We start from the raw sequence: 19,879 nt of genomic DNA on the forward strand, positions 1-19,879 counted from the left end.
AAACTTATGTCGGTATAATTACGGATTTTCTACACCCCTGAGCAATGCACTTATACCGACCAAACTCCTAGTGTAGACAGCGCTATGTCAACGGGAGGGCTTCTATCAACGTAGCCACCGCCTCTTGGTGTGGTGGAGTATCTATGCCAACAAGAGAAGCTCTCCAGTTAGCATAGGTAGCATCTTCACTAAGTGCTACAGCAGCGCAATGAGTGTAGACAAGTCCTGACATACTGGAGGAAATAAAGCTCTTGGATTTTGATGGGTTCTTGGAAATGTATACTTTTAACATGTTGAATATTTCAGTCTCATGTTACTGGTTTTGAAAGATTCAAACCTGTTTTGTATTACTCTAAGTATACATTAAGCAAAGGATGGTTTACAGTAAAAGGATGCTGACAGTAACAGTTTGGCCAGAAATCTAGATTTTTATTTTTTTTTGGTAGCAAATAATGTTTTACAAAATCTGAGTCAGAAACACTTCATGACAGCTTTCTTCAAAACTTGCTACAAGTTTTTGCATTAATCAAACCATACTTCTACACTCTGCAGCAATATGCTGATTCTAGAGTACCTAAAAGAAAAATGGACTGTAAACAAAAATGAAACTGACTTTCATTGGGTGGGGTCTAGACTGAGGAAAAAGAGTCAATAGCAAATCCAATGAAAGCAAACTAGACTTTTTTAAAATGGTTTCAGTTCAGTTTCTGGTGGTGGAACTTGAGTAAGTAGTTTACTTAAATATGAAATATGAACTATTTTGTCCTGGCCATTACTTTCAGTAACACACCTCTCCATTTTATAATATATTTTAATTTCACTTAAGACTTAGATTTTTTTTTTTTTAATTTAAAATGAATATGTTCAGAGTGGGGCAAAGGTAAATGCAACACTGTTGGGAATGAAGTATTATTAATGCAGGGATGGGGAAATGAAAGCAAAATGAAAGTTAATCTTGTTTCGTGGATTATGGCATACACCATTGTTGGGAGAGGGAGGAGAAAGGCTAGAGGACTGGTAAAAGTGATAAGGTGTGTGTTTAACCTCAGGGTTGCCAGAAAACATCCAGTTAGGTCAGTAGCTATTTGAAGGCTTACCATCTGAAGACTTTTCAATGGATTATGTTAAGTGATGGTCTCAGTCCAGGTCCCAGTAGACAAGTGCTTATATTATCCTCACCACCACATTATTAGGGCCCTACCAAATTCATGGCCATGAAAAACGCGTCATGGACCGTGAAATCTGGTCTTTTGTGTGCTTTTACCCTATACTATACTGATTTTATGGGGGAGACCAGAGTTTCTCAAATTGGGGGTCCTGATCCAAAAGGGAGTTGTAGGGGGTCACAAGGTTATTTTTTTGGGGGGGTTGTGGTATTGCCACCCTTACTTCTGAGTGGCAGCTATTGACTGGGTGCCCAGCTCTGAAGGCAGCGCCTGCCAGCTCCAGCGCAGAAGTAAGGGTGGCAATGCCATACCATGCCTCCCTTACTTCTGTACTACTGCCTTCAGAGCTTGGCAGCCGCAGAGTGGCGGCGGCTGACTGAGGGCTCAGCTCTACAGGCAGCAGCACAGAAGTAAGGGTGGCAATACCAGACCATGCCATCCTTCTGCGCTGCTGCTGGCAGTGGCTCTGCCTTCAGAGACAGACTCCTGGCCAGCAGCCGCCCCTCTCCAGCTGCCCAGCTCTGAAGGCAGCGCCGCCGCTACCTGCAGCAGCGCAGAAGTAAGGGCAGCAGTACCACAACCCCCTCCCCACCTCCCACAATTCCTTTTTGGGTCAGGACTCCTACAGTTACAAGACCCTGAAATTTCAGATTTAAATAGCTGAAATCATGAAATTTACAATTTAAAAAATCCTATGACTGTGAAATCGACCAAAATGGACGTGAATTTGGTAGGGCCCTACGCATTATGTATGCTACATAATTATTCTGGAACATTATACTGCCACTGCTTGTGCTGTTTATCTATTTTTATAGCACACTGAAGTACCTGTATTGCAACAGTATAGTTCGGGGTGGCCAAACTGTGGTTCGCGAGCCACATGCGGCTCTTTTACCATTAAAGGGTGGCTCATGGAGCTCCCCCAGGCCACTTTCCCCATTCTCCACCTACAGGGCTGGGGGGGAGGGGGAAGCTCAGGACCTCTGCCTTGCTGCGGGGTGGTGCAGTAGGGGCTTCTGCCCAGTGGTGAGGTGGGGTCTCAGGGGTTCATCCCTATGGGGCTCAGCACTTCAGCAGGACTGAAGCCCCGAGTCCCATCAGGCGCTTCTTGTGGGCTGAAGCCCTGAGCCCTGGCGACTCTCAAACTTCTGAAGATTGTCATATGCGGCTTGGAGGGCCATTAAGTTTGGCCACCCCTGGTATGGTTCTTGATGCTGTACTTGATTATGTACACACACACACAGCACTTCAGATGAGTGTTGTCAGTAGGATTAAAGGGACATCAAGGCTTTTTTTAAAAACAACCCCTCCTCTCTCTGTTTTTGTTTTTTTGTTTTATTTTTGTTTTGTTCACCCTTAAATTTAAATTTCTAGTAACGTGTAAGATTATACTAACTGAAATCGATTGGAGGACAAAAATTTTCTCTCCCCCCTCCCCCACAGTTGGCTTACTTTGTGCATTTCATGTGACTGTGTACAGTCAGTTTCACTCTTTCCTTGTTACTTGGCTTCCCCTGTTGCTGTGAGACACAGAGCAACCTGGAAGAGAAACTTAAACCAATGTAAAAAAGGTTGCCAGGGAGACGTGGGCTGGTGGTGTGCTTAAAACTGGTTTTTTGTTTGTTTGGGTTTTTTTGGAAACTTGAGTTCAAGTTGTTTTTTTTTTTTTTTTTCACATGGACTTCAAGCACATTTGTAAATGTGAATTAGTTTTTTATTTATGCTGGTTAACCTGATCGTATATATAACCTTGAGTATGCTTTATTTAAAAAAAAAAAAAAGGGGTGGGGTGGGGAGGGGGGTAAAAACCTTTATGCTATTTAACCCTCCTTTTTTGTAGGGATATACAGTTCATTCAGACTAAGTAAACAGACTTTTTCTAGATATTTACTGCCTAGAGAGAGATTTTTATCTCAAGCCCACTCATTTTAAAGCCTGAAAATTCTATACTTAAAATTTTGCTTTGCGTCCATCATCCTGGAAATCAGCGTCCTTTCAGGCTGTAGTCTGCTGGATGGCAGTTTTCATATCTGGCCTTGGGCTTGAGGTTCTTTTTCTTCATGCTGTGCTTCTGAGAGTAGAAGGGTAAGATCAGTTTAAAAAAACCTCCAGCAAAGCAGTGTTGCCAGCCCTCATCATATTTTATTACTTAAAGCCACAGTTCCTGGAGACAGGTGATGTGGTGATCTCAGCATTCATTTAAGGAGAAAAAGGGTTTGTTTCTTGCCCGCTTGGTTGCAGTGAAAAGCTTCAAATTGTGATGAGTGCACCTCAAAGGCTCAAAAACCAGAAGGCCAATAAACTTTGAATGTTTTGAGGTTTTTAAAGACACTCTCATGAGGTTTGGGGGCCTGATTCATGATTTTTGAGATTGGTGATTTTGGTAAAGGATTTGCTGCAGATTTCCTTCAAGCAAAGTCTTTCCAAGTTTTGCTATTGTTCTGGCAGAGGCTGCTGCTCCGTGCTTCGCTTCTTTCTGTGCTTATTGCATCAATGAGGGTCACTTCTTTCATAGAACCACTTTCTTGTTTGTTTCCAAAGATGACTGCAGGTGCAGAGATTAAATAACTTTTTTATTAGGATCTATGGAACGTCTCGCAAGGTTGTTAGTGCCTTGAACTATTTGCATCTGAGAATGTCACACTGATCGCCTGATGAAGAAGGAAGGCAGCCAGTCCAAACAACTACATTAAAGTTTTAAAAAGGAAATATTTCAGCAATTTATAGTTCCGACTATTTTTAATTGAAGAAACTTTGTTTCATGGCAGAACAGAACTTTGTATCCCCATAAAACATAAATTCTAGAAACTTAAATCAGCTGAGCAGTTCCTCTATACCAGGGGTTGGCAACCTTTGGCATCCTGGTGGGCCGGGCCGGTTTATTTACCTGCCGTGTCCGCAGGTTCGGACGATCGCGGCTCCCACTGGCCGTGGTTTGCCGCTCCAGGCCAATGGGGGTGGCGAGAAGCGGCACGGGCTGAGGGATGTGCTGGCTGCCGCTTCCCGCCGCCCCCGTTGGCCTGGGACGGCGAACCGTGGCCATTGGAGCCACAATCGGCCGAACCTGCGGCTGCGGGCAGGTAAACAAACCGGCCCACCAGAATGCTTACCCTGGCGAGCCGCGTGCCAAAGGTTGCTGATCCCTGCTCTGTACAGAGAACATCATTAGAATTTGACTTGAGTGCTCTAAGTACTTGGGGTTGAGATTTTCTGGTGTCTGTGCTAGCTTGTCTTCCTGTTCCTGCTGTTTGTCTTGTGGTAGCTCCTAGAGGTCTTAGCTAGATTTGGCCCCCATTGTTCTAGGCACTGTACAATCACATAGCAAATGCCCCAATTACTCAAAACTTAATGAAAACGCACGGGACTGTATGTGTGGTTTTTGTTCTTCTCTTGGCATGGAGAAGGCGATATCTATTGGAGCATTTCTAAAATTGCAACCTGCTGTTGTCTGGGCAAACATTAGCAACTTGTTAATCTCTTTCCACAAATAAGTGCTCTTCCAGAATATGCCTAAACTATGAAAACTGGGACCTGTATTGCTCCACCAAAGACAGCAACAGTAAACAGAGTTCAGATCTGTGTTGTAGCCTTGCCTTAAGAACTGTTTAAAGACAAGCCTGGCACAGTTGAAGCTAGAATGAAAATTATCAATGTTAATGCCACAATCTCTGTCAAACTTCTCATTCATTTGTACAAATATAATGGTGTATTAAACTGAGTATGTATGGGACTTTTGAAAGCTGTTTGAATTTAAACCCATTAAGTCCTCCCTGTGCCTTCAAGATGATGTAAACTTGCCTTTATTTTGCAAGATACATATGTCTTGCATTTGATTATTACTATGTAGTTAGACTTGGGAGACTGTCTCCAGATCTCCCTAACTGAGGAGTCTATTCTCCCTCTGTGCATAAACTCCCATTAATGTTAATGAGTTGCATGCCCATTGAGGGCAGAACAGACCCCCACAGAAAGCATCAAGTTTTACCCAATATTCTCCAGGTAATTAAATGTCATCCACCTTCTTCTCCTTTACTCTAAATTGTTCTGGACATTAAGTTCAGCCAGAAATCTCTCTTGTGGGTTTTTTGTTTTTGTTTGTTTTAATTTAAAGATGAAATTTTACACATGGCTGATGAAATTTTGTACAATGTCTTTTATTTAGAAAGATTTATATTAAACTTATCCCAAGCCTTTTAAAGATGACTTGCATTCTGATTTCTGGGGAATTGAACACTTGTGGTACAATTTAGAAACCACCTTTCTAAGAATAGAAACATTTGGATATTGGAATTTTGAATTGGCCTAAAAGTGTATTCATTCTTGCATGTCATAATCAATGTTTGTAAGTATCCCACAGGCATTCCTTTCTGAATTTCAAAATCCAGTTTACTAGCGTATACCATATTAGAACATTGGGATAATTCAGACACCATCTATCTTCTAGGTTTGTTCCTGTCAGGGAGAATTATTTTCATTAATTGACAAACAAGATTGCACTGAGGTGTGGGGTGGAGAAGGGGCTACCTTTTAATAACACAAATACCTAATTAACCTGGTTTAAGATTGCACATGCTATTCAGTAATAATAAAGTAACCACTTTATGCAAAATGGTTCTCAGGAGCCAAAGATTTGAGATCAAGGGAAAGAATATTTAAAATAGATCCTAGTCTGATTCTGAGTGCCTGTAACATCCAGTCTGTTGTAATGAAGGTCTTCAAACTTCATTTTTTTAATGTGGTAGGTGAAATTAAATGTTCTCGCAGCAGCATATGGCTGTCTGGTCACACCGAAGCTGTCTAAATTTGCTATTGAAATGATTGTATGTTAGAATTTGGCTAGTGTTGTTATAAATAAACTTGCTATAAACTTTCATAACTCTAGTCTTCTTTTTATGACTTTAGTATATACCAGTATTCATTTGAGATTGGATCTTAGTGGATATCTGTTCTTTAGGCACAGCCCTTAAGGAACAAAGGTCTCATCAAGACTGAGTTGATGCAGACTAGATTAGTTATGAATACTTGTATAATCCTGATAGCATGCTAAATTCTGATATTGACAAACTCTCTGCTTATGGATAAATTTGTACTTTTAAGCCAGTAACATTGGTTGATAGACTAACATTTTTCTAGTGGCTTTGCAGGAAAATAAGAGACTGTGGTTATGTGTAGGAAAATAAGTCAGGGGGGGGGGGGGGGGGGAACTCCTTTCCTCAAGTGCACACTTTTAACCATTTGAAATGCAGACCCTGAATTATTGCAATAGCTGCAAAGATTCATTTCTGTACCTTTCCTTCCCCTATTTGTAGATTACTACCCCAAAACAAAATTGGGCGTAAAGACTGGAAATACCTGTTCTTAGAAGCACCATTTAAAAAAAAGCTAATTGATGCACGAGATTTTATTGTAAATTTGAGATCACTTAAAGAGCTATATAGAAATCAGCCATTTAACCTTTGAAATGGTGCAGAGTTTATTGTGCAGTTAAAGTCCAATACCATTAAGGTTTGTGGTTAATGTTTGTTCTGTAATGTTGCCTGTGTTTGCCACAGTTTGATCAGTCTGTTTTGAACTGCAAAGCTGCATGTATGATAAGATGTTCATTCCCGAGTGTATTTGCATATTTCTGAACACAGAAAAACAAGAATCTCCTTAGCTCAAACATTTTCATAACATATGGTTGTTAAACTTGTAAAGAGCAACAACTGCAGTGCCCTTATTCCAGACCAATACTTGTAAATTGTTTCTTTCAGGGTGGATTTGATTTAAAGCAAATTGATTTAAATCACTGGTAAGGAAGACTCGATTTAATTGTGGATTTCTACATAAAAGTGCATTCTTGGTGGTGGCTATAACCTTAATACATATTCTTCACAATTCAGAGATAGATGTAGGTTTCGTTTTTAGAAGGTACACACTATACATTTTAAAGTGATTTATTTTGGAAACTTTTCAGATTAGTTTTCCAGCTATATCAGAAAATGAATGATTGTTTGGTTATTTCATTTACCAAAGGTAATTGAAGCAGATAGTTCACCTCCCAATGACTTCATAAATATCTCAAATTCAACAGGTTAATCATTAATATTTGGAGGATTTTCTTGCCATTCTGTATTAGGAGGAGAACATCACCAGATAGACATTTAAATTGTTTTATTTAACTAAAACAACGACGTTATGTATTCTGGATTTCTTTTCTTCAACAGCAAACATATTATAATAAACAAAGCAAGCATATTAATTTTTGAATTTAGTTAAACAAAGTTTTTTAAAATCAGGATTGTTTTTGTTAAAATTGTTTAACTAACATAATGAAATATTAAAAAAAACAAATTACATTGTCATCCAGGTCAACATGAGAAACTTAAAATATTGGCTTCTGCAGCTAACTCAGTTGTCTTCACCTTCATTTTCCTGTTTGTTCATAATCTGGAAAAGAAAAACAAGCTTTCCTGCCTTCAGGTCCCAAACAATTTCTCAATTTGGAATGAATTAGTCAAAAGAAGAAAATAATCTTTCTACCCTGGGAGAAAAAGCTACTGCTGTTTAAAAGTGAGATTATCACTTCAACAGTCTCTGAATCCAAGTGCTTATTGACTTCCACCAGTTCATTGATGTGACTTTCTTTAAAGCAGCAGCAGCAGCAAACATATTTCTTGAATGGTTCACCCTTAGCTCTGAAGTTTGATAGTTGGCATTCTGGAGGAATGATTGCTGGATGCATTTTGTGTGTGGTTTAAAAAAAACAGAACCCCCCCCCCCCCCACCGATTTTAAATAAAAATCTGTTGTTGTGTTTTTAAATCATTGATTTTTTTTATCCACCCTGGTTTCTTTAGTGAATTACTGTATTTTCTAATTGGCTTTTAAAGCAAATATGTGTTTTGAAATTCTTTAAACAGCAGTTACTAATAAACTTAATCCTCTGAAAACTAGGAAATACAGAGTTAAAGTAATGGCTCTCAAACAACAGTCTCCCACAACCATAAATATACCTGCTCCCAGGAGCTAAGTCATTTGTGGGAGAGTGGGGGAAGAAACAAACCTGAGCTATCCCTAACAAAATCAGCTACTTCCAGTGGTGTGCTGTGTAGTATCCAACACAATTCTCTTGTCATTCCTCTTCTTATATGTTCACTGACCCTAACTATGTTAGGTTGAGCTGTATTGATCAAGAGAGTCATTGCAGCAAGTTGCCAGAGCTCATGTTGCCATCTGAGGAGAGGTGTAAGTGGGGATCTTTCCCCCTCCTAATTGTTATGCAGGAGGCTTGCATAGATGATCACAATGGCTCTATTGGTTCTAAAAATCTAAGAATGTCTGAAAGGTGTGGTTTTTTTTTTAATATATATTTTTTTTAAACATCTGTACTTTCATGGCTGCCACTATCGCCTCCAGAGACTAGTTGGTTAGTACGTACTATAGTATCTAGGAGCACTAGTGATGGACCAGGACTCCACTGTGGTAGGTGCTGTACAAATACAGACCAAGTGTGTGAAGAAGATAAGGGAACAGAAAATTGCCTCATCCTGTTCACACTCTTGCATATTCTCAGTGCACACCAGAACTTCACATCTGTGCTCATTCGCTTGTTGCTGTGCACCTTCTCTGCCACATGTGCTTCACTGTTGCTGTGGGAGTTCCAACTGTTTGCTGGCACATACATCACAGTGTACCACAAGTGTGTCAGAGCTAACTGAAGGCAGAGGAAATGCTAAGGATAGAGACTAATAGATGTTTATATGGCAAGTCATTGGTTTGTTCTCAATAGATCAAGTGGTATAGTTTAGCCTTAGCTAGCTTGTGTTCACTAAGCATGACCTAAATTTGGACTTTATCCTATTGAGTGCAAGGTCTAAGTGGTTTTCCCGTCACAACTCTTCACCCTCACTGCTGTCTTCCACATGCTTGGGGAGGGTACAGTCCTGTGAGCTCTCACAGGGACTTGTTGGGCTGCATTGCTCAAACAGGGCTGAGTTAAGGAGACATTACCTTAACTCTCTTTCCTGGGTTTCAGAGGTTTATACTTAGCCTCCCACCAATTCTGGAATGGCACGTGGCAGGATTAGGTAACCTTAATACTGATCTAACAAAATTTGTTGGTAGTGAATATTACTAGATCTTTCAGTAGCCTTTGATATTGTTGACCCTGAGATGCTTTTATCGTGGTATGACTGAGAAGAAATATTTTAAAGTAGCTCTACTTATTTCAGTTGGCGGGATCCCAGAACAGGGTGATAGGTAACTTTTTTCCTTCCCAGAGGGCTCTCAGTCCCCCTTGTCACTTCTTGTCCTAATTGGTGTGAGATAACATGCTTCAGTGTCATCAGTATGTTTATGTTCATCTTTATCAGTTATGGGGGCTGTAAGGGAGAGAGTTTATTTGGCAGAGAACAGGATCTGGATTAAATGTAGCTACCTTAAACTCCTACCAGAAAAAGAAAAAGTGGTTCTGATCTGATAATTTTGAGATGGGAAGATGCCTTCATTTACTTGCCATATCTAGATCTGATTAGATTTGTCATTGTTTCAGTTTCTCTGATAGGAATTTCTGGACACAGTTTCTTTCCTTTCCTCTGTGGCTAAAACATTGTGCCCTTATGCTCAAAAACAGTTGTTGACCATAGTCATCCCTCATTTTGCCACCTCTGTAGCTTCTTCACATGCTGTCCCTGAGATTAATTGTGAAGGGAACTCCTACTGCCTTTCTGAGTGCATTTTTCTATGTACTCGGAAGTGGTTGTTAATAGGCTCAAGATGAAACTGAAGGGGCTGATCCCAGGCTTAAAAAGGGAGAAGAAAAAACAAAACAAAAAACCCAACTCAGGGGCCCAGCTGCATAGCAGACCTCTTTTGACCATCATGCAAGGTACATTTTCACTGGTAAGCTAACCGAAGAGTGGAAAGCAAAAGGGATGGATGGATAGACTGTTCTCGCTTGTTAGCCTTCTGACTGGGAATTAACTAATCTAAACCCAAGCCTAGCTGTGTTGTGAAAGCACAGCCAGATGTATTTCCTTGTCCTTTTCTATGCCAGTCGTCTTGTCTGGACTCTCTAACAGTTGTGAACAGGGGAAAAAAATCTAGATGCTCTGTCTGTTCTCTATTATCATGCTGTTGGAGGTTATGATGTATTTTTGCTACCTTTACCTGGGAAATATTTTTTTCTCTTAATCTTATCCATGTGCTGAGACAGTGAGGGCCACCTGAAAATGCTTGTAATAAATGTATTGTGATAATTATGGCTCTGTATCTTGTGGCCAGCCGGCTTTAGAAACTGCAGACCAATGCAAAAACTTCTAGGGTCAGTTAGTATTTTCATGCACTGATTCTGGACCATAATGGACAGTGACCAGACTAGAATTTTAAATTAGTCTTTTGGTAGTGATCCTTGCCTTTTGGTTTGTCTGTAAAGTAAGGTGTGGATTTTTTTTTCTTCCTTCTGTTTGAAGAACAAATATAAATTTATTGGAAACCAAATTATTAAGATAGGCAGGAGGTTACATAAGATTTTGAAGAATTGAGCATTGAACAATTATATTATCCGCTACATGAGCCAGATAGTGTTTAGATGCTTACAGCTTCCAAGCACATGTCTGACAGCAGAATTTGTCCACTAAATATCTTGCTTTTTTGTGGATAGGAAGACTGACTTACTGTTGTCTGATGGTAAATACTTTTCCTTCCCAAATAAGTTTCTTTACTTTGCTGTGCTGTGAGACTAGACTTTAAGGTTTGCTGTTAAAGAAGGGGAAGACCGGTAATAGTGATAGGCTGTGTTTTCCAAAGCTTGTTTTTCTTTCCAAGCTCTTAATTTTGTAGTGCGATTATTGGACAACATCGTGATAAACATTAAGGCTATTATTATTGATTTAATTATAAGCATACTTTTCAACTGCCTGTTCGTTGTTGGGGTAAGCAGCGCATGCTAGCCAAAGTCTGAGCCATCTTGCAAGCCGGTGTTACGATTCGTAATGTAACGGTGTTAAGTATTTCTCTTGTGTATACAAAGATCTTTTAATTTGTTTATGCTGGAAAGGGGGGAAAAAACCACCAAGATTAATATTGTTTCCCTAGATAATTATATTGGCTATGCTAATAAAATAAAGATGCAGTGAATGTTACTTAATAGATGTCCACTACTTCTAGGCCTCATGGATTAACTGTAAGTGGTGTTTTTTTTTTTTTTTTCTTTCCCCTTTTCTTTTCTCCCCTTAAACTGCATATTATGACATTCTAGAAACTCATAGTGGAATGAATGTCATTTTTGCTGTAAATGAACTTTAAATGAACCCTGGAGTTGGCATATTTAAAGAATAAAAGGTTAATAGATTTAAAAATTAAACATCACCATAAAGGCTTTCCTTTTTCTTTTGCATTATAGAAGAGGAAGATGGCATATGGGAGAATGGACTGTCTTACGAATGTCGCACTCTGCTTTTCAAAGCAGTTCACAACCTGCTGGAGAGGTGTCTAATGAACCGGAATTTTGTGCGCATTGGGAAGTGGTTTGTGAAGCCTTATGAGAAAGATGAAAAACCTATAAATAAAAGGTAGGCTATCTTATCTCTGTTTTGTTTCACCTGCTTAATTTACTGCTCAGGGTGGTGATTTTTAACTATATGCTGAGAAGAAAATGGTTCCTTTGCATGGTCTCATACTTTCTGTGCATGCTCTGTGGTATAAACTTGGTATGGGACAATGGGTCCTGTGTCTTCCTGGACTCCACTTCTATACATGCATTGAAATTTCCCTACAAAAGAATTCTGCCTGTATTGCTGTTCTTGCATGCTGGATATCAGGTTTCATTCTCAAAAGAGAAGATGATGTCTTGATGTTTGCCTACCCTCTCAAAGCAGCAGCAGATCTCTCCTGTACTGCTTTTCTTTCCCCCACCATGAATGGATTTCTGGGCAATCAGGAAGAGAGTAGATAAAGGTGAAGCAGAGACTCCCAGAAAAGAATAGAAAAAAGGGGTGGTAAGGTATACAAATAACATAACTGGACTGTTTCAGAGTTAATGACAACACGGATGCCTTTTTCTCTGTGCAAGTAGCTTCTGGGCCTGGGGAGCATTGTAAAGACTGTACCTGGGAAAAGGATAAGCCATGCATAGTTTCTCCCCGCGCCCCCCCCGCCCCACTGGAGTACCTGGCTAAGCAGTTTTTTGACGGTGATTCTGTTCCAGACCTTGCCAGTTACCATACAGTTGACCTCCAGATTGGCCTACTGCTCCATGCTTTACATGGGGAAACCTTTTTGAAGATCATTGAGAAACCTCAGTTTGGGATTTAGCTGCCTGCCTAACTTAGTGGTACTTCTTGAATTGAGCATCTGTGCTCCATAGAATACATTTGCTACCAGTTGTTTCCAAATGCAATTCAGGTTGTTGCATAGGATCTGTAAAACCCTATGTGGCTTGGGGCCTAGCTTAGGTGACAGATTTTTCTGTGTACCGTAATGGCAGTTTAAGATTAGCCTGATTGCTTTTGCTGACAGTCCTTAGATTTAAATGTCAGGGGTATTCAGTGAAGACTTCTAGACTCTGGAACTGTCTTCTCGTGTAGGTCTGGCAATCATAGTCGACTGACTAACAAGGAACCAAGTTCATCTTTTCACTGTTTCTCCCGCCACCCCCTTCCCCCCCCCTTGAAGATCTACTTTAAATAGATGGGGTGGTTCTTGTGTTGACTCGGCAAATTCTTAGTTTTGTACATGATTGCATCTTGATGTACGTATTCCCAGAGTGTAATTGTAACAAAATCAGTTTAAACTAACACCAAATAAGGATTGATCTCTTCATAATATATCCCTTAAGGTCCTATGCTGCTGATGCTATGGTTGTAAATGAGTAGGTGGTAAAGGAAATAACAGTTGCATGGCTTATACTCTCTCTGCCAAATTAAGTGTTATGACCTGACTTCTAAAATGAATAAACCTTTTGAAAGGCTATCATTGGATAGTTTTTATTAGGTAAGTTAATAATTCATTAAAAGTCTTACCACTGAAAACACCTAAAATGATTAGCCTTTTAAATATCCTTACCTTTACTTTTGTGTCCTTCAAATCTCCTGTTGACGTAGCCTTAAGGCAATAGGCTTTACGTTCTCCCAAGAAACCCCCCAAACAAACACACTGAAGTGAGCCAACTTTCCTCTGGGTGGCACTTGTGCGTAGTTTAACCACTTTAGTCTTGCCAAAGGTACAAGTGAGAATTTCTATGCTACTGGGTACATTGCCTCCCTGTTTTTCTCCATCAGAAAACCAAGTAGCCATATGTATACTTTATAAATGTAAAAGTTCCTGTGTCCTTATGAAGGACTTGAGGGGAAAAAGAGAGTTAAATATTCCAAATCCACAACTGCTACTTCCCTCTGGTTGGAATGCTCTGAAACTTGTCATTTTTTTGGGTCTGTCTTTCTGTTAATAATTATTGTATGGTACTTAACATAATCATAGAATACATCAGATTGGAGTAATTGTTAGTTAAATGTTACCCCAAGTATGATTCTTCATTGAGGACTAACTTGATTTATTTAATAAAAGTTAAAAACAAGTGCTGATGTATAGTGATATGGGTCTTGTTAAATATTAGGAATAAATACAATTTGCTGAATTTTACAGCACAAACTGCAACATCATTAAATGTTGCGTTTTTTTTTTTTTTTTAAACTGAGCAGTTCTGATTAAAATGAGACTACCTATATGCAGCTCAGTTGTAAGGCATAGGAAAATGAAAACAGACTGCAGACTTAAAATAACTGTGTGTGTAAATTAGCAGTAGGACATAATATAACTATAGTGTCTTTTGATGGAAAACAAAATTAGCTGCACAAGGTCAACAGGTACTGTCTGAATGCAGGAAACTGGATATTAATAAAATACAATTTTTACAAAAATGTTTTGCATCATATAATCTAAATAATAGAGAAGTTCATAATTGTACAACCATAAGTAGTCTTTGAAAAAAGTATTCTAGATGTAAACATTACGAAGGCTCGTAGGCTTAAAATTAGGCTACATCTTGATTTCAAGGTGTTCATGTCCTAGCTCTCTGAAACTAACAACTTACTTCACCACCCTGTTCTCCCTCAAAAGAAGAGGGCAGATGTACCAGCTGAAGGGATAGCCTTGTTTGTGGCTATGTTCGCACACCTACAGCCATGGTGAACCCCATTATGGTATGTTGTGTTTTGTCTGGCTGCCTAGCTGTGAAGTTACATTTGCAGTGTAATAGCAGTTACTCTAGAGGGAAATTATTTTTGCAATGTTCATCTTAACTACCTTTTTAATGGAGGGAGTGTCACAGTTTGGGTCTTGAACACACATTCCTGCAACTCCTGAGGCTGTGTACCTTGTTGCTGTCTCCTACCAGCATCCCTCTGGCAGATATGGAATAGCTCCAAGATAGCTGCCCTCTTCAGAAAGGTTACTCTGAATGATACCTTTGGGGTGTTGGGGCTGTAGGTGGATTAGTTCATCTCGGTGCCAAGGGGATCAAAGGACTGACTCTTCTTCCCTTCCACATCCTAACGGAGGGAGTTAGGACTACACACAGATACCCATAGGATTGGATTTAGCTATCTTTTATTTAGTGCTTCAATATTTGGAGTTTTGAAACCAAATTACTCACTTGTTTCTATACTCTTAGAATATACCCTGTATCAAAAATAATTTCTCTTTTCTTACTATGCAAATCCTCTTACAATGTTTATCTTCAAATCAAACAATGTCCACAAATTTTACAGCAACTCTGAGACTGTACTGGCATTATGTACTGGCAGGAGAGCAGGTGATGTTTTTCCCTTTACTGTAGACAGCTGGAGTTGAGAACTGCTGTAAGTAGGACAGTGCAGGATAAACAGCAGGAGCTGAGGGCATTGATCACATGATTGTCTCTTTGGAATATTGGGTTGCTACAGAGACCGCTAGCAGACAAATTTAGTACTTGACATAAGAAAGCAGTTTTTCCTTGTCTGAATTAACAGAAGTTAAAATGGTTGTGACTTCACTTGGAAAATCTAAAAATGAGATGGCTCTGGATTTTAGTTTGCTTCAGTGAGTTCATGTTTTAGTCTTTGTTTTATGTCCAAACAATATTCTACAATAAACATATGAACGATATTAATTACCTTAATTTCCAGTGTGTCAAAAGGCAGTGTATACTGAATTTTCTTATTTGAACAGATAGTTCTTGCCTTACTAAATGTATTTACTTGTTCCAGAATAGGCCAAAGCACTTAATGAAGGTTGGTATATTTATCCTCAGATAGAACAATGTTTGTTTATGTCTTCCAAAACTGTGTTCCTATCCAGGCAATTTTATTTTGTATAGCAAAAGTAAATTCCACATTGAAAGCTGTAATTTAGAACATCAAGAGATAATTGAGATTTATATTCTGAATAATTAAAGAAGGCTCTAATATAAATACATGCTTTAATATTGGTTTTTGGACTTTGAGATACAGGGCCATGAAACCACTGTTTTTAAGTATTGCTTATAATTGCAAGTATTTGGGTATATTTGCATCTCACATTTAAAAATATAGTATTTATTTATGAGAAGGCATACCACATTTTTAAAAATCATTTGGACATAAGAAAAATACATATATTCACAATTTACATATATTTTATTAAAGTATAGTAGTTTTAAAAGCTTACTGATAATTAATAGTCACTGTGTCCTTGTGGACAGCAGGCCTTGTGGTAGAGATCATATGAAGCCTGATGTGATAGAGAAGCTGCTAGCGGAGGGCAAGAAAAGGCATGATTGTGAATTGATTGAATTAGCATGGTAAGTGGTACTGCAGTATTGTAGGATGTTCATACTTGGTGTTCTCTTCCTAGAGAACTAGATGGTGCATTAGCTTTTACAATAAATAAAAAATTTGAACCATAATTCAGGGTTGCCAACCCAGACTTAACCCCCCCTCCCCCAAACAAACACATCTAAATGATTGCTGAGAATTTTTAATTGGCAAAAGAAAACACAATACAAATCCAGTAAGCTTCTGATCCACACAATCCAACTTCATATTCATATACTAACTGCTCTTAAGAAAATTTAAAAAATGGTAAAATCCTGCTTCTTCCCACCCCAAATAAAGGCCATGGAGTTTCTTGCTGCCAGGCTGTTATCATGGAGTAGAAATGGAGTGGAGCTGCCAAGTTAGATGTTAAAAAGTGCTCCCAGAGCTGTACAGATGTGGGTGGCCACAGAGAAAGCTGCTGTCCAAAGGGGTCATTGCCCTGCTACTAATCCTCATCAGTCCGGCAGGGCGTGAAAGCACCTATTCATGGATCTTCTTGGGTGAGGTTTGTAAGCCATATGTCCTTCTCCACAAATGCTCCTCTAGGGAGGAATAGGTAAGCAGGTGGTCTTGAGGAATCTGCTCCTCTTCTGTTAGCTCAACAAACCGCCTGTGGTTTTGCTGACAAGAAGAGAATGGAGGGGATAATATGATGTTGAGCATGTGGCCAGGTGTATAATTCCTATAGACTTATTTTTCTCTGACGCTTATGTTACAGACTAATGTAATCTCTTCCTGTCATTTGGAAACCCTGATAATGTACTTTCTGTATGTTTTGGGTTGTTTGTATTAGAAAAAAAATGTTTTTTTTTTTTTTCCCCCTCACTTCTTGCCTTTAAAAAAAAAAAAATCCTAATCTCCTATTGTAGGAGTGTTTAGATGTTCTCTCCATCCTCCATGGAGATGGTTATTTAAATAGAATCTCACCCAAGTCTAATTGATCTTTTTATTTTATTTAAAGAACTTCCTTGGTGTATTTAAAAAGCAGCTGACTTGTAGACCCTTTTAAAAATAACTATTTTGAGACACTTGTGCCAGTGTATGATACTCCATTGTGGAACTGCTGGTCGCTTGTTGTTGTAAGTGAATGACGGCTTTGCTTGTCAGTCAAAGTGCCCCAAAGCTTTTGGTGCTGAGGATTTTAGGTCTTGGCCAGTGTCTCCCAAATTACTCTGATGGCAATTCCATAGCATTCAGAAACAGAGGTTTGTTAATGGGAGAGCCTAAACATATCAGCTAGAGTTCCTATCCCTAAATAGGCAGAATGTTCTAGTGATTTGAGCATGGGCTTGGAAGACAGGAACCTCTTGACTTCTGATCCTAGCTCTGCCAATTACTGAGCTCGGAAAATGACTTAATCTTGCTGTGTTTGCTTCCTGCTTCTGTAAAATGGGGATGATAATTACATCCCATATAAGATTACTGGTAAACTTAATTTCAGTGGAACCCCTTTAAACCTCATATGATGGGGAGACCCATTGCAAATTACTCAATTTTGTGACTAAACAATTCAAATAAATAAAGCAAGGATATATGATAAAATGTAGTTGGTTTATTTTGTCAGCTGTGATTTAGTTGTATTTTTTTGATATTCATGGATTACTGGTAAATGTGCTATTATGTGTGTATGTATATTGTACATAAAGTTAAAGACCTCATTATAGCACTTGATATTAAATTGATGCTGGGAGTGACTTCAATCTTTTGGTGCAGATTTGAAGTGGGCAGTTTAGTGAAGTGTGGATTAAAGGTTCCAATGCATCTGATGTTTGTGAAGCACTTTGAAGTTATAAAGCTAATAAATGTAAAGAAATAGTTGAACAAATTACCTTTCTATCAAGGAGGATACTTCAAAATTGGTGTATTGGAGATGGAGAAACATCATGTATACGAAAATTCTAGATTTGCCATCCCGCCCTTTAGTCTTTACTAAGATTTCTATAAAAGCGCAGGACCTTTATTTACTATGTGGACATCTTTTCCTGTCCTCCTTCATCCCAGGTGAAATCATAATCCTTTGTTTATGACACTATATCACTTCCACACTAACTAGTTGATGCCATATAAACTCTTGGGAAACAAAGATCCAGTTTTGTGCAAATTCCTATTAGTAGCGGGGAAGGAGAAATACAGACAAATAATTTAAACAGAATATTTCTATATATACTTTATAGAGAACTTTAAAACACTCAGTTGACTTCAGTGTTGATTACCTACTATTTTAATAATAAATTTGGTAATTCATGTGCTGTTTTTAGTTAATCTTGCACTCTTCAAGATTGTGGGTGGGCCTCGGGTAAGGTTTAACATTAAACCAAGTCAAGCTCAGCTTAGTCAGTCATATTTGTCTATGGTGTTCAGGACTGACCTAATACTATCCAAGCTTGGGGATGAGAACTTCAGTAGAATTAACCCAATAATTGACATAAGAAATGGGTCACATTTTGATATTGGCAACATTAAAGGCTTATTTTTCTGTAAAAAAAGAAATATAAACTGAACCCACTTCATTCAAATCTGCTAAAATTCTGTAACTCTATTCTCTGTATAACTGCATGCACTGGAATTTTTGCTCAAAACATGCAGAGATTTATATCTTTTTAAAATCATAAATATGTGAAGAAAATATTATAGTAGCTAGCACTTTCATTTGTTTTTTACTTTAAAATTCTTCTTTTTGGAACACTAGAGAAAATACAAACCTTAGCTTCATCTTAGAAAAGTCATCAAATTTCTTGATAAACTGTAAAAAAGTAACTCTCTTCCCCACCAGACATTTTATTTATTTATTTATTTATTTATTTATTTTAACTTGGTTGGGCCTCAAACAAGCATCTCATGGATGGAGGTAGCCAAAATGCCTGCTTCAGCCCCTGTGGCCTTTGACTAATCGTTGGGCCCTTCAAGCTGCCCAGCCTAAGGGTATGCAATTGTTCTCTGGTTGTGGCTAATCAGATAATGAGGAGTTTTCTAGTATATTTAGCTTTATACAATTCGTAGTTTTGCTATTAAAGATAGAAATGCATTTTTAAGTAGGCTAATATTTGCCTCTAAAAGATGTGTACTTCTCAGTCTGGCATTCAGCTCCCCTAGTAATGCTTCAGAATTGCAGGACAACTGCATTTACAAACCTCTTCCCCCACTAAATACATGATACAGTATTCCGTTAAATGAAACATGTGACCTAAAGTTTTGTGCAATATTCAATTGCAGAAGTGCATTAGTTTGTGGTGTTCTCCTTTCAAGAATGTGGCACATTGAAGGTGCACACAGTAGCTGTTTAAACGAACTCCCTCCCTCTCTTCTCCCCACCCCCCTTCAGTCTTGCATTGTTGCAATAACACTGTAGTAATTTCCTGTTGGAAATTTTTCACTTTTTCCTCACCCTTCCAGTATGGGTGACATGGTAAAAAGAAGGCTTGTCCAATCTAGTCTTCAGCTGTGCCATGTGCAGTTACTTGTAGCAACCGCTTCAAACTTTCAGTTTCTGAAAGAATCTATCCTGGGTCTCCTGTTCTACTATCTACTTTCCATGAGAGAAACTTCGGAAAATGACAATTAATAAAGGAAGAGGTGAAGAAAGAGTGTTTCCTGCAACAATGCATGTTGGAGACTCTATTCGAGTAGGGCTTTCCAGACATCTTCCTCTTTCCCATGTAGAGATTCCAAGTGTCTGTGCTTCAATGCTTGCCTTCTCAACTAGAAGACATAACTTCCTTTTTATTCCCTCGCTCCAGGCTAACAGATGAAAGTATCTCCTGAGGTGAGGAAAGAATGCACGCTATGCCCAGACCTCCTTCATGGGCTTGCCAGTTCAGGTATTCCGATCACCTGGCTCTTGTGCAGGCATTGTCTCACTGACTTAGCGACATGCAATTTCTCTCTTGGAGAGAGTTGCAGG

General features: G+C 38.9%; 1 protein-coding gene across 1 annotated transcript in view; it reads left to right on the forward strand.

The window, feature by feature from the left end:
* The window catches only part of MED13 (mediator complex subunit 13), a 75,770-nt gene that overhangs the window by 10,239 nt on the left and 45,652 nt on the right, over window positions 1-19,879 (forward strand). Inside the window, exon 3 of the mRNA XM_065573079.1 lies at window positions 11,550-11,718. Within this exon, the coding sequence (XP_065429151.1) occupies window positions 11,550-11,718 (169 nt within the window). The remainder of the gene's footprint in view (window positions 1-11,549; window positions 11,719-19,879) is intronic.

This window comes from Chrysemys picta, chromosome 19 (assembly GCF_011386835.1).
Source record: "Chrysemys picta bellii isolate R12L10 chromosome 19, ASM1138683v2, whole genome shotgun sequence".
Classification (NCBI taxonomy): Eukaryota; Metazoa; Chordata; order Testudines; family Emydidae; genus Chrysemys; species Chrysemys picta.